Source organism: Capricornis sumatraensis, chromosome 9, assembly GCF_032405125.1.
Source record: "Capricornis sumatraensis isolate serow.1 chromosome 9, serow.2, whole genome shotgun sequence".
Classification (NCBI taxonomy): Eukaryota; Metazoa; Chordata; class Mammalia; order Artiodactyla; family Bovidae; genus Capricornis; species Capricornis sumatraensis.
Window position 1 is genome coordinate 56627294 of NC_091077.1, and position 25664 is coordinate 56652957.

Here is a 25664-nt window from a genome sequence, read left to right on the forward strand (position 1 = left end):
GTAACTGGCTTCTTTCACTGAAAATAGTGTGTTCAAGCTTTATCCATGTAACATGAATCATTACTCCATTTCTTTTTATGGCTGAATAATATTCCATTGTGTGGATATATCATTTTTGGTTATATATTCATCAGATGGTGGACGTTTGACTTGTTTCTACATTCTGCCTATTAGGAATAATGGTGCTATGAACATTCCTGCAAATCTTTGTGCACAATACAGTGTAGAACTGCTGGGTCAAGTGATAACTCTGTTTAACTATTTGAGGCAGTGAAAAACCATCTTCCACAGCAGTTATGCCACTGATATTCCTTTCAGCAGTGTGTGTGGCTTCCAGTTCCTCTACGTCCTTTCCAGCACTTGCTATTGTGTCTTTTTTATTACAGCCATCGTAGTAGGCTCAAAATGGTATCTCACTGTGGTTTTAACTTGCATTTTCCTAAACACTAAAGATGCTGAGTATCTTTTCATATGCTTATTGGCCATCTGTATACCTTTTCAGTATACAGATGGCCAAAATATCTACTCAAATGTCTTAGCCATTTTTTAAGTGAGTTGTCTTTTTATTACTGAGTTATAATAGTCCTTTATATATTCTGGATACAAACTGAACTGAAACGCTTATCAGATTTTGCAAATACTTTCTCCCATTCTCTGGACTGTCTTTTCACCTTCTTGGTGTCCTTTGAAGCAGAAAAGTTTCAGTTTTGATGAAGTCAAATTTATCTTTTTTTTTTCTTTTGTTCCTCGGGCTTTTGGTGCCATACTAAAAAAACGATTGCCTAATTCAAGATCACAAAGATTTACCCCTATTTTTTTTCTAAGAGTTTTATAGTCTTAACTCTTTGATTTAAGTCTTTGATCCATTTTGAGTTAATTCTGTATTTGACATGAGGCAAAGGTCCATCTTTTTTCTTTTGAAGGTGGATATCCAGTTGTGCAAGAATACTCTGTCCGCATCGAATTATCCTGGCATATAGCTCTTTAAAATCTACCTGAAGCTTGATTGTGACAGTGGTTACACAACTGTATATGTGTGTGTTTGCTAAAACTCATTGAACTGTATGCTAAGAACTTCATTGTTTGTAAATAATAATTCAATAAACCTGACAATTAAAAATTCTCCTTTAACATAATACTGTATGTCAACTATATTTCAATAAAGAAATCAATTTTCCTTCAGAGAAACATTCACATATAGCATATTCAAGGATCATACACTTCACAAATATTATAGTACTGTTTATAATAAAGAGTAGTACTGCTTATAATCAAGAGTAATTAGAAATCATCTGAACATCTGTCAAAAAGGAAAAAAGCTAAAGAGAATGTAGTATAATGATAGGATTGAACATTATGCAACAGTTTAAAGGAAAAAAATCTGGATTTTACAGATATCAAATTGATAAGGCTTAGAAACGTTCTACAAAATGAAAAAGATAAGTACAAAATGATTTGAGCAGAATGAACGCATGTATGTAAAAAGGATAAACAAAACTATATTATACAGGTTTTATGAGTATCTAAAGTTATCTCTTAAGGGTCTAGAATACTCAGTGCATTGAAAACATTCACTTCCTCTGGAGAAGGCAAAAGGACACCAGGATTAGACAGGACAATCAGAAAGGAGTTGAGCTGTCATTTTTCCCCCCAAAGGGAAATCTATTTACTGATTACTTGTGTGATTAAAAATCAATACTATACAATTTATGTGAGTTTTAAGCAAAGGTTGTAAGAATAAAATCACAGCTCTTTAATATGTGTGCTCATTTGTGCTTCCCTGCACCCTACCTACACATACACAAATGCACGCACACATACGCAAATGCACACACACACACGTGATCTTACCAATTTGGATTTTCCATACTTTCCCTGAAGACGGACTCTTCTTTCATGGATGCATATTGTGTCCATGTAAGGCAGTGACTCCTTATAGCCATGTTCCTTTCCTGAGGATTGAACCATGATTCCTCTTCTAACTGGATATTAGGTACCTTTAAAATGTTCACCTGTCCAAAAGAGGCAGAACGGCTTTCTGAATTTAGGAAGAGCAAGCTATTAATGTATAAAGACTCTGTCCAGAGTTGCTTCCAATCTTGGGGAATTAAGAGGACAAGCGATCCTGATATATGGATGATGGTTCACCAATGGCTGTAAGTCCCTGATAATCAAACATACAATGACCTTACTAAAGGCTGGTAGGGACATGCAAATGGCCTAGAATTTATGCAGGCTATACGGTCTCTGGCCGAATTTCCCTAACAGCTAAACACTAAGCAAATTATCAGCCTCCCTCATGTCTCCTCTAGGGCTGGTTATGGCCTTCTTAAATTGACGGATTCTAACTGGGCCCACTTAGGGACTCACATGCAGGATAAAATATTTTCTTCATTTTAAACTCTGTCCAATATCTAGAAATGTATGCTTTCCTGGGTAGAGGAAACATGGAAAACTACAAAGGCAGAATCGTACAAGTCAGAGGTGTCCTTAAATTATTTAAGAATAGAGATACAAGACAAAGTTGAATGCCTTTTTAAATAATAGATTCAAAGCGTGTATATAGGGCAAAGGGAGGGTACACACTCTGTGAAAAAAGCCAGCAATAATTTGCTGCATATACTGCAATATACTGCTATCTGGAAAATAAAAGTTCATTTTCACCGTCATATCAGTCTTCTTTCCAGTAAAGAAAGTGACAGTCTTCATCCATGTTTAGAAAGTGATGGAAGCTGCCATGTTTTCTATATACAGCACAGCTAAACAATTTGCAAGCTACCTGGCAGGAGTCTTGGGTTTTACATCACACATACAATCACTTCCAGGTTGAAAAGATCACATGAAACGTGTTTTAAAATGTGCATCAAGACGTTCTCCTCGTATTCCCTAATGATTCTAAGGATTTTTGTCATAATCACTCTATGGTTAAAGCAATGTGATTAAAATTTTCCACTCACCTTTTTCCAGCAATCATCAGAGTGCTTAAGGATTTCAAAGAGAAAAAACAATTTGCTATCATGAAGATTTCATCATCAACACCACTACTTTATAGAAACACACACAAAAAGACTTACAGAGGGTGCTGAGAACATTATACTACCAAAACCATTCTCTCCGACAGTGAAATGGAAACTGAAGCTTTTCTCTTCCTTATTGAAGATCAGATGAAATATTTACCACCTGCCCAGTTCTGATCATTCTTACCTAAGAGTCGTTATCTAACCATGGACAGATCAGAAAAGATGGTCACTTCATGCAAAATAGCCAAAGTATCTTTTAAAATAATTGCAGTCCATCTCTATGTACACTAAGCGCCCTCCACAAAAGAGAGGCAAAACATACAGGAAAAAACACTATCTCTGGTAGCACCTATCAAAACTGAGGTTGGAGAGGAGACAGATATCTTCCTTTGAAAGGCTAGGAGACAGGAGAACTGGGAAATTTCCAACACTTCTTTACATCAGAAAATGCTATTTCTTTTCATGAATGTTTGAAAATCACCCAGTGTTACACAAAATCTGATTAAATTTTGAAATGCGTTTACCTTCCTTAAAATTTCTGGAACCACATTCTGACAGACTGCAATCCTCTTTCTATAGATGATCCCTGTTGACACATCTAGGAACAGAAAATGTTTACACTCAAAAAAAAAAAAAACTGAAGTAAATGTATTCTTATTTTAATGTCAATAAAATGTTTAATGTCAATCTCAATTTTCTATATGGAGAATTCCTAAGCAAAATGTTTAACTCAAAACCCAGCTTCCCTGACCACTTTCCTTGACCAAATCCCTCCAAATATCTGTGAACCCATCCGGCTCCTCTGTCCATGGGATTCTCCAAGCAAGAACACTGGAGTGGGTTTCCATGCTCTCCTCCAAGGGAATCTCCCCTACCCAGGGATCAAACCCAGGTCTCCTGCATTGCAGGTGGATTGTTTCCCATCTGAGCCACCAGCGAAGCACATTCTAAAGTCAAGGACATGGTGTATGATCTTTTTAATGTGTTGTTGGATTCTGATTGCTAGAATTTTGTTGAGGATTTTTGCATCTATGTTCATCAGTGATATTGGCCTGTAGTTTTCTTTTTTTGTGACATCTTTGTCAGGTTTTGGTATTAGGGTGATGGTGGCCTCATAGAATGAGTTTGGAAGTTTACCTTCCTCTGCAATTTTCTGGAAGAGTTTGAGTAGGATAGGTGTTAGCTCTTCTCGAAATTTTTGGTAGAATTCAGCTGTGAAGCCGTCTGGACCTGGGCTTTTGTTTGCTGGAAGATTTCTGATTACAGTTTCAATTTCCGTGCTTGTGATGGGTCTGTTAAGATTTTCTATTTCTTCCTGGTTCAGTTTTGGAAAATTGTACTTTTCTAAGAATTTGTCCATTTCTTCCACATTGTCCATTTTATTGGCATACAACTGCTGATAGTAGTCTCTTATGATCCTTTGTATTTCTGTGTTGTCTGTTGTGATCTCTCCATTTTCATTTCTAATTTTATTGATTTGATTTTTCTCTCTTTGCTTCTTGATGAGTCTGGCTAGTGGTTTGTCAATTTTATTTATCCTTTCAAAGAACCAGCTTTTGGCCTTGTTGATTTTTGCTATGGTCTCTTTTGTTTCTTTAGCATTTATTTCTGCCCTAATTTTTAAGATTTCTTTCCTTCTACTAACTCTGGGGTTCTCCAATTCTTCCTTTTCTAGTTGCTTTAGTTGTAGAGTTAGGTTATTTATTTGACTTTTTTCTTGTTTCTTGAGGTATGCCTGTATTGCTATGAACTTTCCTCTTAGCACTGCTTTTATAGTGTCCCACAGGTTTTGGGTTGCTGTGCTTTCATTTTCATTAGTTTCTATGCATATTTTGATTTCTTTTTTGATTTCTTCTGTGATTTGTTGGTTATTCAGAAGTGTGTTGTTCAACCTCCATATGTTGGAATTTTTAGTAGTTTTTCTCCTGTAATTGAGATCATACACCATGACCAAGTGGGCTTTATCCCAGGGATGCAAGGATTCTTCAATATCCACAAATCAATCAATGTAATTCACCACATTAACAAATTGAAAAATAAAAACCATATGATTATCTCAATAGATGCAGAGAAGGCCTTTGACAAAATTCAACATCCATTTATGATAAAAACTCTCCAGAAAGCAGGAATAGCAGGAACATACCTCAACATAATAAAAGCTGTATATGACAAACCCACAGCAAACATTATCCTCAATGGTGAAAAATTGGAAGCATTTCCCCTAAAGTCAGGAACAAGACAAGGGTGTCCACTTTCACCGCTACTATTCAACATAGTTCTGGAAGTTTTGGCCACAGCAATCAGAGCAGAAAAAGAAATAAAAGGAATCCAAATTGGAAAAGAAGAAGTAAAACTCTCAGTGTTTGCAGATGACATGATCCTCTACATGGAAAACCCTAAAGACTCCACCAGAAAATTACTAGAGCTCATCAATGAATATAGTAAAGTTGCAGGATATAAAATCAACACACAGAAATCCCTTGCATTCCTATACACTAATAATGAGAAAGTAGAAAAAGAAATTAAGGAAACAATTCCATTCACCATTGCAATGAAAAGAATAAAATACTTAGGAATATATCTACCCAAAGAAACTAAAGACCTATATATAGAAAACTATAAAACACTGATGAAAGAAATCAAAGAGGACACTAATAGATGGAGAAATATACCATGTTCATGGATTGGAAGAATCAATATAGTGAAAATGAGTATACTACCAAAAGCAATTTACAAATTCAATGCAATCCCTATCAAGCTACCAGCCATATTTTTCACAGAACTAGAACAAATAATTTCAAGATTTGTATGGAAATACAAAAAACCTCGAATAGCCAAAGCAATCTTAAGAAAGAAGAATGGAACTGGAGGAATCAACTTGCCTGACTTCAGGCTCTACTACAAAGCCACAGTCATCAAAACAGTATGGTACTGGCACAAAGACAGACATATAGATCAATGGAACAAAATAGAAAGCCCAGAGATAAATCCACACACATATGGACACCTTATCTTTGACAAAGGAGGCAAGAATATACAATGGAGAAAAGACAATCTCTTTAACAAGTGGTGCTGGGAAAACTGGTCAACCACTTGTAAAAGAATGAATCTAGATCACTTTCTAACACCGCACACAAAAATAAACTCAAAATGGATTAAAGATCTAAATGTAAGACCAGAAACTATAAAACTCCTATAGGAGAACATAGGCAAAACACTCTCCGACATAAATCACAGCAGGATCCTCTATGATCCACCTCCCAGAATACTGGAAATAAAAGCAAAAATAAACAAATGGGATCTAATTAAAATTAAAAGCTTCTGCACAACAAAGGAAAATATAAGCAAGGTGAAAAGACAGCCTTCTGAATGGGAGAAAATAATAGCAAATGAAGCAACTGACAAACAACTAATCTCAAAAATATACAAGCAACTTATGCAGCTCAATTCCAGAAAAATAAACGACCCAATCAAAAAATGGGCCAAAGAACTAAATAGACATTTCTCCAAAGAAGACATATGGATGGCTAACAAACACATGAAAAGATGCTCAACATCACTCATTATCAGAGAAATGCAAATCAAAACCACAATGAGGTACCACTTCACACCAGTCAGAATGGCTGCGATCCAAAAATCTGCAAGCAATAAATGCTGGAGAGGGTGTGGAGAAAAGGGAACCCTCCTACACTGTTGGTGGGAATGCAAACTAGTACAGCCACTATGGAGAACAGTGTGGAGATTCCTTAAAAAATTGCAAATAGAACTACCTTATGACCGAGCAATCCCACTGCTGGGCATACACACCGAGCAAACCAGAATTGAAAGAGACACATGTACCCCAATGTTCATCGCAGCACTGTTTATAATAACCAGGACATGGAAACAACCTAGATGTCCATCAGCAGATGAATGGATAAGAAAGCTGTGGTACATGTACACAATGGAGTATTACTCAGCCGTTAAAAAGAATTCATTTGAATCAGTTCTGATGAGATGGATGAAACTGGAGCCGATTATACAGAGTGAAGTAAGCCAGAAAGAAAAACACCAATACAGTATACTAACACATATATATGGAATTTAGAAAGATGGCAATGACGACCCTGTATGCAAGACAGGAAAAAAGACACAGCGGTGTATAACGGACTTTTGGACTCAGAGGGAGAGGGAGAGGGTGGGATGATTTCGGAGAATGGCATTCTATCATGTATACTATCATGTAAGAATTGAATCGCCAGTCTATGTCTGACGCAGGATGCAGCATGCTTGGGGCTGGTGCATGGGGATGACCCACAGAGATGTTGTGGGGAGGGAGGTGGGAGGGGGGTTCATGTTTGGGAACACATGTAAGAATTAAAGATTTTAAAATTAAATTAAAAAAAATTTTGAAATAAATAAATAAATAAATAATTATGGAACACAAAAAAATAAAAAAATAAAAAAAATAAAGTCAAGGACAAAAGAACTGCAAATGGGACTTCCCCAGCAGTCCAGTGGCTATGACTCCTGCCAATGCAGGTGGTGCGGGTTCCATCCCTGGTCTGGGAACTAAGGCCCAACATGCCGCAGGGTACAGCCAAAAGAAAGGTTTTAAAATAATAAAATAAGAAAGTCCATTTCTGAAGTCTCCAATGAGACTTTTAAAAAGACACAAATTGTTCACTGCTCTGGGCTATCAATGTCAACACTCCAGTGGCCACAGCCAATGAGCCTTCTGCTCAGCAACAGCCAATGTTTAACATGTTTTAACAAAACAATGGAGGATCTAATTCTACCACCTTCTGCACCAAATGAGTTTTCAAGCACCAATTTCTGGCTATGAATTTAAACCTATTATTAATTACACTGGGCACACTCTTCTGTCATAGGGAAGCAGACTCTCTGTGGCTGGAACTACTCTGTTCTGGAAAAAAGTTTACCGAGTTGCATTAAGGGCATTAAAAAAAAATGTGATAAATTTGAGTTGAAAAAAAGGAAAGTGAATCAGAGAAAAATATAAACTCAAGTGTTGTCTTTTGCTCTGTGAATTACACGACTCAGCCAAGTTTCTTCACGGTTTCTCAAAGCTTGGACTATAACACTATAACAGTCCTGAACCTTGGTGCAAACACCCTGAACACTCTGAAGTTGTTGGGAGGATGACCCTGGTTCATCTCCTCTGCCCACTGGCACCCTCTGGCCATCTCATCCAAAGTCTGCAGCACACATAGAGAAAATGGATGAGCCACTCCTGGAGGCGAAGATGTCCCTGTCAATGGCAGAAATTATAATTAACCACTTTGGAATATGCATGCTGTTCTATTGCTTGATTCTTCTCAACAACCTAAAGACAGACTGTTTGTTATTACTTCCCCATTTGAAAGATGAAGAAATAGAGCCTCCAAGAAGTTAAGTCATGTAGATAGGAACGAAATCAGGACCTGAAATCAAACTTCTCTAATACCATGTAAAACCTTTCTCCCATGAGTGCAGGTACATGAGAAAATCATTTTTCATCATATTTATAGAGCTATAGAAATGCAGAAAAGACCCTCACAAAGATAGCTCTCTCTTCACCAAGCAGAGAGAAGGCCTCAGAGTCACAAAATGAAGAGCAGCATCTCATGTTTTCCTAGAAGAGGTTCAAGAGCCTGGTAGACCGGACCTGGCTGTCTCCAAAGGTTTATGCTTTGACAATGAGCACCATTATAGCTTCCTTCATTGCCCAACTCTCGAGTTCAAACACTGAGAGTGAAAACACTTCTATCAGAGATGTGAATGACAGAACAGGAAAGACCCCTACACTCCAGTCCAGCAGTCAATAATCTTCTGTAAAGTGCCAGATAATAAGTAAATATATTAGGTTTTGTGAGCTATACAGTCTCTTACAAATCTACTGTTACGATAAGGAAAGAGGCACAGATAACACATTAAAAAAATGGGCATAGCTGGGTGCCAATAAAACTTTATTTACAACAGGCAACACAAAGATAATTTGTCAAGCCAGTCAATACTGAACCATATTGTTAAGCACAGTTCTGACTCCATAATCCAATCACTTTACAGTCACATCTCATATATGTGCTATTAGTCATACCTATTTTGTCATAAAATGATGTGTGAATATATTAAAGGACGTAGCCATGTAACCTCAGTTAAGTTACTTACTCTCTCTATACCTTGGTTTCTTCATTCATTAAAAAGGAATTATATCGTTCTGAGGGTGAAGTTAATAACAATAAAAGTGCCTGGTACACATTAAGTATTGAAAAATGTTAACTGTCACAGCTTGTCATCAATTCTTAACGGGGAAGATGACAAGAATGAACAGCAAGTCTTCTATTGCTGGAAAGGCTGGGTGCTCTTTCTGATCAGCCACCTTGAATACAGACCTATACCTGTTAACAGATGTTTAAAATATCACAGGCGACACACACACATAGACACACATCTTTACAAAACTCAGTAATACTTACCTTTTCTTTCCTCCACAATTTTTACGGAGATGACATTTTTATCCATGGGGTTTGGATACTAAATAAAAACACACAAAGAAAAATTACCATTCATTTTTTGGCAAAATGAATTACTTTATAGCAACCACTTATTTGCACGAACTGTAAATCTTTTCCAAGCAATCTCTAGGGGCTTCCCAGGTGGCGCTAGTGATAAAGAACCTGCTTGCCAATGCAGGAGACCCAAGAGACGCAGGTTCGATCCCTGGGTTGGGAAGATCACCTGGAGAAGTGAATGGATACCCATTCCAGTATTCTTGTCTGAAGAATCCCACGGACAGAAGAGCCTGGTGGGCTACAGTCTATGGGGCCGCAGAGTCTGATGCAACTGAAGTGACTTCACATACATGCACAAGCAATCTCTAAGGCCAGTCTGCAATCAAATTTCTTAATTTTACTATTTCAGAATAGATAAGTGAGATGCTGTTATCGATTGTACCTGTATGAAATCCAGAGAAACCGTCTTTGGAGTCAGCCTAGCTCTGGGTGGAGAAGGGAAGGTTAGGTTAGGTTAAGCTTAATAATAAAACTGGGCTTCCCTAGTAACGCAGACGGTAAAGAGTCTGGCCTGCAATGCGGAAGACTAGGGTTCCATCCCTGGGTCAGGAAGATCCCCTGGAGACGGGAATGGCAACCCACTCCAGTACTCTTGCCTAGAGAATTCTGTGGACAGACCAAGGGGTCGCAGAGTCAGACACGACTGAGCACTAAACAGCAACAATACTACTACTATAATCTTGAACCAGCCTTACATAACTCAGGAGCATTCCTTGCATGAGGCACTGTGCTAAACACTTTACTTGCATGATCTTTTTTTAAAATCAGCCTCTCTGTTGTGACTGGGTCACGGAATATCACTGTCTTTCAGAAACTAAATGGAAGCTAAAGAAAATCAGAACACTTAAGGTCACCCAGCTGGTTAACAGTAGAGCCACAGAATTAAACCCGGCCTGAAACACAGTGCGCTCCTTCACTACTGTCCTTTACTATCGCCTGGTGGGCTGGGTCAGCATCACAGGAATGTAATCACAGGGTTCTATGCCAGGTCCTCAATGAATAAGTGTACACACGTGCACGGCTGAATCAGTGTGCTGCACAGCAGAAACTGGCACAGCACTGTAAATCAACTATATTTCAATAAAGAAAAAAATGCAAAATGCATACCTTATTTGTGGATTAAATTCCCCTGAAACACAATGTGGATGTTAAAAGAGCTGATAATAGCTACCATTTTTGTCCTAGGCAGCTTAATGCATTATTTCAGTTTAATTTTCAAAACTATTCCTTGAGTTACATGCTGGGGTGTCTTTTTTTTCTCCCTTCCACCTGTGAGAAATAAGACTTGGATAAACTAGGTAATTTGCTTAAAATCAGTTAATGAGCGTCAAGACTGTAATTTAGCCACAGACACTTTCCTTTGCCTTCAAGGCCTGCCCACCTAACCTATTTTCAAACATCTCAGTCACTCAAATCCCACCCTTTCCATGCCTTGGATGCAAAAAAGAGACTCGGACCGTAGAAGTCCTCAAAGCTGTAGGACAAGCAGGCTGTCCACCAGGCCTGCTAAGTGCCTCTCAGGTTCTGTTCCCAGAGGCATACTGCTTCATCGTGAGGTCTAATCCAAAAGGAAAATCACATGCAAGTCTCATCCAAAGCAGCATAAGGTGCTGAGGGGGAGACCAGAGCAGCAGACAGGTGCGGGCATGGGTAGGGGACAGGGCCCTCCACTTGGTAAGCTTGAGCTGTAAGCCTTCTGAACCCAGGAAATGGTAAAGGAAATTCAGTGAGCAGGGTTCTCCCCAACCCTGCAGCAGCTGTGTGCCTGTGAGCATCCATGTGTGTATGTATGTGTATATAAGAGGTTGACTGATTTTCAGGGAAAAAGGTCCATCACTTTCACACATTCTTAAAGATATCTGTGGCCCCAAAAGACGAGGGGTTAGAAGACAGACTCTGAAAGAGCAGGGCTTCTCTATCTCCACCACCTAGCAGTGCCTGGCAGGTAGTAGGCACTCAATGAATATCTGCTGAATGAATGAACCATCTAGAAGATAAACCTCACTGACCTCCAGGATCAATGTGAAAACTAAACCTTACCCCCTTCAGGGACCAAGGGCACCAGTTTATGAAGAGGGCAGTGGGCTCCATTCTCAGCATCCTCAAAGCCAAACCAGACCTCAGGCCGTAAACTCTGCCAGTCACACTTCCATCCGGAGAACTGCAATCTTGAGAACTAATCAACAACACTTTTTTGGGGCGGGGGGGCGGGGGGGGGGGGTGGGAGGGTTGAGGGGGCGGCCACACCACAAGACTTTCAGTATCTTAGTTCTGCAACCAAGGATCGAACCCACCCCTGGCACTGAAAGCATCAAGTTCTAACCACTGGACAACCAAGGAATTCCCCAACATGGCTTTTTAAATATTTATCTATTCATTCATTCATTCATGTTTGCCACAGGAAAAAAAAAATGCTCAAAATTACGATGCCTGTTTTCTTGAAGTTTAACTTTCAGTGTTTTTTTGAAGATAATGTTCACCACAGGGATCAGGTTTAACTATTGTGTTTCTCAGGAAGGGGGCCTCACCAACACCCTTGAAGTTAGCCAGATATCTGAGACTCACACAGATGCCCTTAATTTTTAAGTGTGTGTGTATGTATACATCAGAACTTTTATACTAAGGTAAAATCAAAGTATGAGAATACTGCCTCTACTCTAATTCTAGTTTACACAGTGTCTTGTATTCATCAATATACCCTGACTGATGAATATTAGAAATACACTGTAAATAGCAGGAAGATGGCTGAACTAAATTACAAAAGAAGCTGTAAATGTAATCACCAGAGAAGGCTAATGATAAAAATTTCCCAAGTTCTGGTTACTGCACAAAATTAGCAATGAAATTCCTAAAGACTACAAACTCAAAGAAGAGCCGATTCTTTGAGACCCTGATGCTAGGAAAGATTAAAGGTAAAAGCAGAAGGGGCAGCAGACGATGAGAGGGTCAGACAGCATCACTGACTCAACAGTCATGAGTCTGAGCAAATTCCAGGAGATAGTGGAGGACAGGGAAGCCTGTTGTGCTGCAGTCCATGGGGTCGCAAAGAGTCAGACACGACTGAGCAAATGAACAACAACAAACTCAAATGCTTTATTTATGCTTTTCTATAACTTTAATATTTGCTTATTAAGGTAAAGGTGAAGTTGCTCAGTCGTGTCTGACTCTTTGCGACCCCATGGACTGTAGCCCACCAGGCTCCTCCATCCATGGAATTTTCTAGGCGAGAGTACTGGAGTGGGTTGCCATTTCCTTCTCCAGGGGATCTTCCCAACCCGGGGATTGAACCCAGGTCTCCCGCATTGCAGGCAGACGCTTTACTGTCTGAGCCACCAGGGAATCCCCTAAGGTAAAGGGTATCGATTTGCTGCTGCTAAGTCACTTCAGTCGTGTCCAACTCTGTGCGACCCGAGACGGCAGCCCACCAGGCTCCCCCGTCCCTGGGATTCTCCAGGCAAGAACACTGGAGTGGGTTGCCATTGCCTGCTCGATTTAAATAATAGCAAAGATATTCTTCATTTAACAATTTTCTTGACTATGCAGGCACTCTTCCATGCACTAAGGATAAAGGAATAAAACAAACAAAACCGTAGATTCTTAGAAAATTTACATGTTAGGAAAATAAAATAAAATAATGAGAAAATAAATCAGACTAAGGGATAGTAGGATGGGAATTATGAAGAGGGGCCATTGTAAAATATTTCTGCTTAGTCACTTCGGTCATGTCCAACTCTCTACGACCCCATGGACTGTAGCCCGCCAGGCTCCTCTGTCCATAGGGATTCTCCGGGCGAGAACACTGGAGTAGGTAGCCACGCCCTCCTCTAGGTAAAATGCTTAAGGGTCACTAACTAGACAATTCTTATAAATTATAAAGTAATATGGAAGTTGTCTCAGTCAAACACAAGAAGCCCCAGACTATTCACTTCAGTAAACTCATTTACAAGACTCAGGTCATTTTCCTGTGCAACTACTTTTGCAGTTGAATAGATATGGAGCCTCAAGTTCCCTTCCATAGAAGAATGGGAAAAGAAATCAGAGGTCTATTGACAAAAGCTAAATACTGTGACAAGAAAGGCATATATTTTAAGTTTCTTTAAAGATTTATTGTGCTGAGGCTCCCCCTACCTGGCATCACTTGAAATGATCTGACACCATCTTGTGGTAACTTGAACATTCATGATTTAACTCACAAACATTTATCTGAAGTCAGATAACAAGGGACCCAGAGAGGGAAGCCAGCTCAGAGAAGGTCACCACCAGGAATACCAGTTTGGGAAGACAGGAAGCAGCTGACCAGGTTTCTCTGGACACCTCTACAAGCACAGTGTGACAGTGGAAAGGATCAAGCTAGATCGTGACCGAGCGCATCAAAGACTTACTGAGCAACTACTATCTGTGCAGAGGTCGCCATATGTATTATACCTCATTTCATCCTCCTCCAAACAAGTAGATCTATCAAAATGCATTAAGATAAGGAGTCTCATGTTGAAAACATAATGGCATATGGGACTTCTCTGAAAGTCCAATGGTGAAGACTTCGCTCTCCAAGGCAGGGGGTGCTTGTTCGATCCCCGGTCAGGGAACTAAGATCCCACATGACTCACAGCCAAAAAGCAGAAGCAGTATTGTTACAAATTCAATAAAGACTTGAAAAAAAAGTGGTTCACATTTTTTAAAAAAGAATCTTTAAAATAAAACAGAAACAAACAAACAAAAAACCATAATGGCATAAAGCCTGAACATGTGCGGGGCAACCCTGGGATCTTCCAGTTTCTACTTCACACTAACGACATTCATGGAAGCAAAGTGGTCTGATGACCCAGATATCAGCCAAGAACCCTTACCGTCCTTGGACCTGGTACATCCAGTGGACCGCAGACTGCAGTGGCTAAGAACTACCACACAGAGATTTGCACATTTGCCAAACTCTCTGGGTGACACGAGGGATTTTTCAAGGTATATTTGAGATTATTTTGAATTTACTTACAATTTTTACTTTCTTCACAGAATATATAAACTAGTCCTTTACCTTTTCTTAAGATATAAATGTATTGCAAATATCATTGCTTATATTATATGTATGTAAGTCAAGACTCTGATCCTGGGAGGGATTGGGGGCAGGAGGAGAAGGGGACGACAGAGGATGAGATGGCTGGATGGCATCACCGACTCGATGGACGTGAGTCTGAGTGAACTCCGGGACTTGGTGATGGACAGGGAGGCCTGGCGTGCTGCGATTCATGAAGTCGCAAAGAGTCGGACATGACTGAACAACTGAACCGAACTGAAGTCTAACAAGGGTAAAATGTAGACTTCTCCTACATTGTCATATACTTTGCTTTCATTTGTTTTTACACATTAAAAGGCAAGAAGCCAAAAACTGCAAAATAAGAGGTAAAAAACACAATAAACATTAAAATAAACCCTTAGCTATGAAGAGTGAGAGGCCAAGAAAGAGTATCTAACTACAGGAACAACAGTCAATATACTTCTGGGAGTAGATTCATGAAGATAGGGTATATTTACCTTTCTTATTTACATGAGGGAGAAATATAATAAGCTTTCATAAAGCTCACTCTTAAGAGAGTGGAGCTATTACAATATCAACTTTCGGGACTTCCCTAGTGGTCCAAATTAAGACTCCGCCTTCCAATGCAGGGAACATGAGTTCGATCCCTCGCCAGGGGACTAAGATCCCACATGGCACCAGGCAAGTAAGCCAGCAGGCCATAGCTAGAGGGAGCCTACATGCTGCAACAAAGACTCAGCGCAGCCAAAAAATTTTCTTAATAAATATCTAAATAAAATGCCAACTTCCCCAAAAAGTCAGAAGTCAGTGCCTGCCTTTTATAAAACTCGCACCAAAAAAAGTCAATGACCTCCAAAGGAGCCATTGTTTACCAACTTGCAAACAGCATTATCCAAGATAGCACAAGCACAAGGAAGCAGTTAGCTGATATATCTGTATTAGTCCTGCAAAGAAGGCCATAGGGACCTAAAATCAGTCTGGGATGTTAACATATTACTTTTATAAGCATTAAGGGAATCTTTGCTACCCAGGCTGCTGCCAAATGCATGCATGCAGAGGGATAGGGCTGCTGAAAGAGATTTGGCGTTTAGTTACACAAAGAAATCACCGTGGGCTGTGCCAAACTCCCTTTACGAGCTACATGCAACAGTCTATCTTAGAAGAAAAGCACAGTTGATTGTAAAATAAAATATCATAAAATACCAAGATCATGGTATTATGGGGAGGGAGGGGAGGGGGGTTCATGTTTGGGAACACATGTAAGAATTAAAGATTTTAAAATTTAAAAAAAAAATTAAAAAATTAAAAAAAAAATACCAAGATCAAGTGATTAATCAAAATGTCAATATCAAAGACTAAACATAGTGAAGTCAACAGACATTTCAAATGGTTGTTCACTGGCCTTTTCAGTAGGAGGATGAAGTAGAAAGAACAAAGGACAAGAAGCCAGGACCTGCAGACCGTGATGCTGTCACCTGTGAACACCAGCCGATGGACCACCAGATGATCCTCAAAGGCCCTCCTGGTAGGACAAGTTCTGATTTTAAACAATGGCCAGCCACCCTCATTCAGGCCAAAATGTCCCAATGATGGGCAACGACATAATGAAATTCTTTAGAAAGAATCGTTTATACAATTGTACAAAGGAAAATCCTCTTCCCTAAACATTAAAGGCATACACAAACCCAGAGCATTTAGAGATACAATGTCTACCAAATAACTGATAGGTACTGTTCAAAAGCAACCATGATTCAGGAAAGCACTCAGGAACTGAGGAGGAGACAAAGACACAACTAAACGCAATGTGGGATCCTAGATCCCACAGCGTAGGGTTGAATTCTATACTGAAAAAAAATATATTAGTAAACAAGTGCCAATATTTGAATAATGTCTGTTATAAGAGTTAACATGGTATCAGTGATAATTCCCTCAATTTATAAACTATACAGTAGTTTGGGGAAGTTAAGGATACTGGAATTTTCTGGTTCTGCAACATTTTGTAAGCTGATGAAAGCTTAACAAACAAACAAAATTAAAATAAAGATACTCTGGAAAACAGAAAGGATTTTAGAATCCAAGAGACCTGAGTTGAAGCCCACCTATGGGAATCTCATAAAAATTATTTTATCTCAGTCTGCCTTCGTTTCTTCATCTGTGAAATTAGAAAATGAAACAAAACAAAAAGTCCATACCTCAAAGAGCTGTTATAGGAATTCAAGGAAATAACTTTATGTAAAGTGTAACACTGGGCACCTTACTGGTTTGCTACTACTAAGAATCAATATTTCTGAAAACTTCCTTTCAAGACTTCAGTCTTTATCTAGTAATTTACTGTGGTGTGATATTAAGTATATTATTAGTATCCATTTGCAATCCAGATATATTTAAAAGATTATTCAAAAATTAATAGAAGATGTTTCTTATATTTCTAGATTAGTAAAACCTTACAAGCTCATGCTTTAACAAATTCATAATTTGTATGAGTACTCCCAGATACTTTCCTGCCCACAAGCATGAAGGAAAGCACCACAGTGGAGCAGAGAGTACTCTGTACTCTAAAAGCTCTTGTAGATTTGTAATTAAACATCAATCTTGCCCTACAGGGTATGTCTGTGATATGCCCTTAAGAAGGCACTTATCACAAAAAATACAAAATAACTTATCTCCCTTTATCCCCTGTAACAGTAAGCTCCTTGAGTCCAGGGCTATGTTTTACTTAGCTTTTCATCTCCCAGAAGCCAAATGATACACAGATCCATTGTGAATTTCTATTAGAAAACATATCATGAATGTTTAACTATTAGTTCTTTGACAGTTAAAAATCTCCTATCTTTCAGGCACTGATTAAGCCATAATCTCTACTAGGTGACTTACTAAGTATGCTTCGATACCATTTAAATGCCAATTTAAAAATTAATCATAATTCAAGTGCACACCTTTATTCATGCTCACTACTGACTTCCCTGGTGGCTCACTCAGTAAACAGTCTGCCTGCAATGTGGGAGACCCAGGCTCAATCCTTGCGTTGTGAAGATCTCCTGGAGAAGGAAATGGCAACCCACTCCAGTATTCTTGCCTGGAGAATTTCATGGACAGAGGAACCTGGTGGGCTCCAGTCCATGGGGTCAGAAAAAGTCGGACATGACTGAATGACTGAACACTTCCACTTTCTCCCTTTTATTACTCCAAGTTAGTAAATATCTCTGCAGAGATACTGTGTGGCACCTACCATGTGGCTACTTTAAACTATGAATATTGTATGCACTGTGTTCATTATCTAACTTACTTCCTCCCAATGACTCCAGAAGATATTATTATTATTATTTTGGAGATGAGGAAACTGAGGCATAGAAAAGTGAACTGACTTAACCAAACTCACGACTACAAGCTCCCGGACCCCAGCTGATGTCAGAGCCCATGCTCTTCCTTTCTGTAACTTCTCCTTCCGGTTGTGCTTAATTTTCTAACAGAATTGAGGAGAGGAAGTTAAAAGCGAAGAAGGACTATCACAGTGTGAACCAAAAGATAAATAACCACATGTTAACCCAGGCCTATCATTTGTCAGATCACTTATTTTGGAAATACAGGTTCACCTCAAATATTTCAGGAACTCTGCACAGAGAGATGTTCCACACATTTAAGTGCCAGATTTGCAAGGGAGAAAAGACAGGATCAGAAATGGAAACATTATTAATTACCCAATCAACTTTCTACTCTAAATGGAAATAGCCATTCATAAATCTCCTTTATGAGTTTAAGGGTAAACATTCAAACCATTTTGTTCAGAACATCAGGATCCTGGCTAGAATAAATAAAACCTGAAGCCACTGTGTTGAAGCAAAGAAATTATTTTACTCTGTCCATTTTGTTACAGTTCCCAAAGTAAGGACATGCTACTGAATCGCACACCAACTTCAGCCTGAAATTGCATAAGGCTAAATCCCAGAAGAGAATATTTCTCTCATTCATTCAATAAGGATTTGCTGACTATCTACTATGTTGCAGGATCTCTTTGGATATTTGAGATACATCAAGAACAGATGATAAAACCTCGACGCATGAAGCTTATACTCTGTTCACAATGGCTCTTTTTTGCCTATAGCGTAACAAGAAAATCAACCTGAAGGGCTTCCTTGGCAGTTCAGTGGTTAAGACTCCACACTTCCGATTCAGGGGGGTGAAGGTTCCACCCCTGGTCCAGGAACTATTAAGATCCCATATGCCACATGGCATGGCCAAACAATTAAACAGAAAAGAAACACAGACAATGAACCTGAACAACTCGATGGCGAGAAAAACCGTAACTTCTCTGCTTTCATTTGAGAATAAACAAGAAAAATCCAGGCACAATCAATGCTCTCTGAGTCCTTCTTTATGACTTTCAATTCCAAGTAGACAAAATTTAGGACATCTTTTAGAAAAAAACTTTTAAAAAATATAGGAATCCAGTTCACCATGCAAGGCAAGCCCATGAAAGAGCCCACATGAGGTCTCAAAGCTGGGGCAGCCTAGCAGCTGCCATATCTGCCTATACAGTAGTGTGCTGTTTCTGGGTGTTTTAAGTAAAAGAAAGGAAGCAGCTGTAAATGATGAGAAGTACAAAGCTGAGAGTCATACAAAGAAACAAACCAAAACAAACTGTCAAGAGCACTGACACTGTAGTTCACAGAAAGCACAGTTTAGCATCTGATGAATAAACCATTTTGGTTTTCACAGCATTCCTCCATGAAGAGTTCATTGAGACATATTACACTCCACGAACAAAGAGTATTGAGGTGTTTGTTTTCAAGGTGCCACTTAACTTTGAAAGCATGTAGCTAATATATTGCCTGTGGTATCCAACAGGCAGGTGCAAGAAGAGCAAACATTCCTAAGGTTTTAAAAATAGTAGGATATTATAACTTGGAAAGCAAGCTCTAACATACCAAAAGCCAGAGATCAGTCAACTCCGTTTAAAATAGAATTTCCTCACTGCTGTAGCGCCTTCAAACATACCATTGTGCAAAATCAGATTAAATGCTTCCCAGAGATCCTCAGATGATTGTCCCTTCTGCCAAGCACTTTCTTTTGAATCAAAAAATACATAAAGACTAAAAGAAAAAGAAAACTGTATTACACCAAAAGGATCATTCTTACTACCTTATGCTTAAAAAAAATTCTTGTCAACTGTTAGACATTTGATTCTCACAAAAATACTGGGAGATTTGGTGGGGTACATAGCATAACATTTCACATATAAGAAATTAAGACAGTAGGGTTGACTCACACAGTTGTGCATGTTGCTCACGGCACAAGGTTTTCCGGCCAAGCAGGCCAGTGGGCACAGGGCTACAACCACACAGAAGAAGGAGCACTTTTTTCTAACATGCATTAACAGCCCCATATACTTCCCACTAGTCCCATTTACTGCGAGCTTATGGGGTAAACCACCGCAATGATGCCTCTTTCTAATTTGCACAAGGGCACAGTATAGAATGGTGGAAACTCTTTCCCAAGGCCACCCCAAAACTGCTCGTATTGAAGGAAGCACAATGACTGGAATCGAGGTCTACTGACTTCCAGCTCATGACTTTAAATGAAGGTAAAAATTCTCACAGCAAACGAATTTCCTACTTCCTAGAGACAGTCACTTAGCCCCATCCAGGGATCTCTGGAAGGACTGCTTTGTGACTAGAAGAATGTAGTGTCCACTGTGCTAGAAGCGCACTGACCCATCTCTAGATGGGTGTTCTTTTCTACAGGTGCTCTTCTCCTCTTCCCCTGGCCTTACCTTTCAAATATCTTCCTCAGTCTTTATTTACTATGTGCCAGGCACTTTGCTAAGTATTTTATAAGAATTCTTTCCAGGACTTGCCTGGGGGTCCAGTGGTTAAGACTCTGAGTTGTCTTCCGAAACAAGAGAAGCCCAAATGAGAAGCCCATCAATGCAACTAGAGAAAGTCTGGGCACAGCAATGAAAACCCCGCACAGTCAAAAATAAACAAATTAATTAATTTTAAAACAGAATCCTTCCAGATCTTAACTGAACCCAGCTAGATTAAGTGACCACAGCTACAACACAAGGCACCTAGAAACCACCCACCTGAGCCCAGTCAATCCACAGAAACATAGAAACGTGAGAATTAAAAGCTTACCATTGGTTTAGGCCAATAAAACATTTTAGGGTGATTGGTTACACAGCAAGAGATAATCACAAGAAGCAGCAGTTAAAACCAGACATGGAACAACTGACTGGTTCAAAACTGGAAAAGAAGTACAACAAGGCTGTATATTGTCACCCTGCTTGTTTAACATCTATGCAGAGTACAGCATGCAAAATGCCAGGCTGGATGAAGCACATGCCGGAATCAAGATTGCCAGGAGGAATATCAACAACCTCAGATATGCAGGTAATACCATTCTAATGGCAGAAAGTAATGAGAAACTAAAGAGCCTCTTGAAAGTAAAATAGGAGAGTAAAAAAGCCAGTTTAAAACTCAAAATTCAAAAAACTAAGATCATGGCATCCAGTCCCATCACTTCATGGCAAACAGATGGGGGAAAAAATGCAAATAGTGACAGATTTTATTTTTGTGGGCTCCTAAATCACTGCGAATGATGACTGTAGCCATGAAGTTAAAAGATGCTTGCTCCTTGGAAGAAAAGCTATGACAAACCTAGACAGCATATTAAAAAGCAGAGACATCACTTTGCCACTAAAAGTGCATATGGTCAAAGCTATGTTTTTTCCAGTGTCATGTACAGATGTGAACGTCAGACCATAAAGAAGGCAGACCACCAAAGAATTGATGCTTTCAACCTGTGGTGCTGGAGAAGACTCTTGAGAGTCCCTTGCACAGCAAGGAGATCAAACCAGTCAATCTAAAAGAAATCAACCCTGAATATTCACTGATGCTGAAGCTGAAGCTCCAATACTTTGGCCATCTGATTAGAAGAGCTGACTCACTGGAAGAGACCCTGATGCTGGGAAAGACTGAGGGCAGCAGGAGAAGGGGATGAGATGGTTGGATGACATCACTGACTTGATGGACATAAGTTTGAGCAAACTCTGGGAGATGGTGAGGGACATGGAAGCCTGGCGTGCTGCAGTCCATGGGGTCACAAAGAGTAGGACTAGGACATATTTGACCAAACAACAACAAAGAGATAACTGAAACAATGTATTTTCTCCCCCTCTTATCGTCAAAGCTATACCCTTAAACCAGGCATAAGGGGTCCACAGAGATGAATAAACCCTGAGTGCAGACTGCAAGGCAAAGAGAAACTGTTACTGGATACAGGGCGCAGCAAAGCTGAGTCTGCAACACTGTATTCCCTCAATGATTATCTGAGTACCTACTATGTGCAAGGTAGCTCAGTCTAGTGATTAGCGGTATGGGCTTGGATTCAGATGTGTTGAAATCCTGGTTCTTCCACTTGCTAGCTACAAGAACTTGGAAAAGTTACTTAAACTCCTCTGAACCTCAGCTTTTCCAGACAATGGAATGGAAGTCAACCAAAACTATTTCCAGAAGCTGCTGGGAGGAATAAACAGGGTAATGTAAGGAAGCACTTTCTCCCCCTACCCCTAGGAAACTAGGAAATTCCTCTCATGCCTTGGCCATAACTTCACAAACGCCACTTTCTCGAGGAAGTCTTCCCTAATGGCACGCTCCAAACTTCACAACACCGGCGTACCTTCCCTGTGTAAACACACATCATCAGCTGGAGTTATCTGTTCGCTTGTTAATCATTTATTCGTGTTAGTAACACCCACTAGAGACCATCAGCTCCCTGAGAAGAGGGTCTGTCTATGGTGCCCCATACCCAGAACAGAGCCTGCCACCCAGAAGAAAAGTGTCTTTAAACACCTGCTGAATGCAAGAGAAGCATTTAGCCCAGAAGCCTGACTCATGCCAAGTATTCTCTAAATGGGTCTGGCCCTGTGCTATGTGCTTCTGCAGTAAGCTTCCTTCCACTAATAAGCTTCCTACCCCGAGGAAGCTTATTAGAGTCTAATGAGGAAAAAGACACATGCAGAACTATCCAACACTGTCAAAGATGGTCACTGAGGCCCAACGTGTCCCTCCAGCTCTGACAAAGCAGAGATTACTTTGTGATGGGGACAACCCAGAAAGGCTTTCCAAAGGAGCAGTGGCATTGGAGAACTCACATTTCAAAGTGCCAGTCCTAACAAAAAATGGGTGATGGCTTTTTCTCTTTAGGGCCCAGAAGCCTAGTCTAAGGCAAAGTCTATATCAGATCAATAAATATTTGTTTATTCATTCATCACTTATCAGATGTATACTGAGAACCTAGGAAGTGCCAGGTACTATTTTAGATATGAGATCAATTAACAATGTCAACAAGCTGGCATTCCACCCCCAAAAGGCCTCCACAGCAACCCCATCATAACCAGGGTCCCACTCACTCCTCTGTGATCTGGGCCCCCAACAGTATGACCTCTTCTAATGGAGGTCAGGTCTTATCTCTTTTAAAAAAATATACATCTCCAGGAACTTCCCTAGTGGTCCAGTGGCTCAGACTCTAGGCTCCCAATGCAGGGGCCCTGGGTTCCTTCCCTGGTCAGGGAACTAGACCTCACATGCCGCAACTAAAAAGAAAAGGATCCCACACGCCACAACTATGACTGGATGCAGTCAAGTAATTTTTTTTTTTTAATATTTAAAAACCCATCTCCAGGCTTCCAGAGAGTAGTGCCAGTGGCGGCTGCCCAAGATAAAATACAATTCTTGCAAATCTTCCTTAAGATGCGTAAGCTGAAAGGTCTTCTGATACAACACTCTCATCTGTGGACAAAGAATGTCACCTGCCATTTCAGTAAACACACAATGTTGTGGCATAAAATTCCTTCAGCCTCTGAGGCCATCCCTGACGGTGCTCCCTGAGGGCATTCAGGACAGAGAAAAACAGGATAAAGGCCCTAGACAGTTAAGGAGCCTATCAAAGGAATTTCAATTGAGTCCAGATTCTTGAATTATTCCATACACAGAAAAGCATTACTTCCATTAACTTGAGATGTCTGGTTTTCTTTCAATAGCAGTAATCTTTGGACAGTCAACTATCTTTTTCTTTGTTTGAACTTATATACTCTGGCTCCTCCCTAACCTCTTCTGGCCAATCCCTCAGAGCTATGTGAGAGACTATATCCAGGCTTAAGTCCTCAGCAAGTCTGTCCAATAAAAATCTAATTCTCAACTCTTAGGCTGTGCTTTTTTCTTTTAATAGATGAAGAAACTGAAGCCTCAAGAGAGAAGACGACCCTTGACCAACGTCATCAAGTGAATTAACTAAAAGTAGAACCAGACTAGAACCCAGGGGTCCCACATCCTAGGTCTGGATGCTTGATTTTTCAAAGAATTTCCTATTCTACCGTTACAAGCCACAGTTCCAAGAAAAGCCCTTGAGATAAAGAGGGCCACTGACTATTGAGACTAGAGTGGACAGTTACAGTAGCGCGAATAACCATAACATTTCAAAGAATTTACTAGGCAAGTATCAGTCACTGTGATAAGCACTCTGTAGGAAGTATTTCACTTGAATCCTCACAACTCCTAAGTTGGTACTATTATTTTTCCCATTTTACAGATTACAAAACTAAGGCATGGAGGCGCCCAAAGTCCCACAGCTGTTAATAAAAGAGAAAGGGGTGAAGTGGTAGAACGACAGTGCTGAGTAAACTAGGATGGCGGCATCAACGGCCCCCCACTAGCTTTGACTCACTAAATGATGTATTTACTGGAGACATCGAAAAGCCCTGTGCAACTTCAACGGGGTCAAGAACCTGGGCTCCCTGCCTCTCTCCCTCCAGCTGCGGCAGGGTGTGAACGTGATGCCAAGCACCGAGCCTTTCCCTCATTCTGGAGGGGGAGCCTTTGAGGAAATCCACCCCCGCCCTCGCCTGGCACATCCCAGAGACAAAGCCCGCAGCTGGATCCGGACCTCCGCGCGGGCAGCATGGAGCCGAACTGAGAAGGGGAACTTCGGACGACGCTGCCTGGGGCGCAGACGGCCTGGCCACAGGGGCAGCGCGGGAAGACGCGAGCCCCGGCCGAGACCGAGCGGGCAGAATACCTTTCGAAGGAAGCTGGCGACCACCTGCTCGAAGGGGTACTTGAACACCTCGTGCACGTCCACGGTGACCCCCATCCCGGCGCGCCGACCACGCCTCCGCCAGCACACTACCGCTAGAGCTCCGTCTGAGCCCGGCCGCAGGCGTCCAAGCCCGAGAAGCCTAAGGGGCATGGGGATTTTTTCTCTTCCTTTTTCAAACTTTCGAAACTTTATTGTCCACTCGGAAAAACAGACAGTTGGCACACCCCCTTTCCCTTCCCCGTCCACTTCCGCCAGTCTGGGCTGCTGGCGAGGGAGGTGCTGGGTCCCTGGGCGGTGTCGGCTGGAGGCGTCAGAAGCGGCCCCGCCCCGCCCTGGCTCCGGCTCCGCCCTTCCCCGGTCTGATCACACCTCGCCCACGCCACGCCACGCCCCATGGCCTCGCCACGCCCCCACGGCCTCGCCACTGGCGCCTCTGCGGACCCAAGGTTCCACCTCAACGCTGGGGAGTCTTGAACCTTGCAGCTGGGGTTTTTGTCATCACCTCGCCTGGAGCCTTACTTAAGCCGCCACTGGCAGCACTAAAAAGATGAAATAAATACATAAACTACCCTCCCTCCGAGTTTAGGGACTGTAATATAACCCTCCTCAGTGTTGCCCAGCTCAGTGTGACAGAGGCCAACGACTGCATTCCTCACAGGACCTGGGCAGTTGCCTCTGAGGCTCTAGGTTGCATCTCAAGTACTTAAAAATTGCCTATATCTGCGTGTGACTCCATAAAGAAATTCCTACACTCATGAAAGGTTAAACACCATGGGAGGAGGAAACAAGGGATACAAAAAGAATTTTGAATGGTCTTCACTCAACTGTACAGATTTTACAGAAACAAGCCAGTGAATCCATTAATCCAATACCTTATTTAGCATATGAATTCCTGATCACCTACTATGTGCGAAGCACAGTGCAATAAGGAAAGCACAGTCCCTTCTGTCATGTGGGATGAGT

The 25664-nt window shown here is 40.7% G+C and overlaps 1 protein-coding gene across 1 annotated transcript in view; it reads right to left on the reverse strand.

Annotated features, from left to right (window-relative positions):
- The window catches only part of PRELID2 (PRELI domain containing 2), a 79063-nt gene extending 54308 nt beyond the window's left edge, over positions 1-24755 (reverse strand). Inside the window, exons 1-4 of the mRNA XM_068981342.1 lie at positions 24681-24755; positions 9479-9536; positions 3545-3618; positions 1852-2012 (exon numbers count right to left, since the gene is read on the reverse strand). Of these exons, the coding sequence (XP_068837443.1) occupies positions 1852-2012; positions 3545-3618; positions 9479-9536; positions 24681-24755 (368 nt within the window). The remainder of the gene's footprint in view (positions 1-1851; positions 2013-3544; positions 3619-9478; positions 9537-24680) is intronic.
- Positions 24756-25664: the final 909 nt, after the last annotated feature.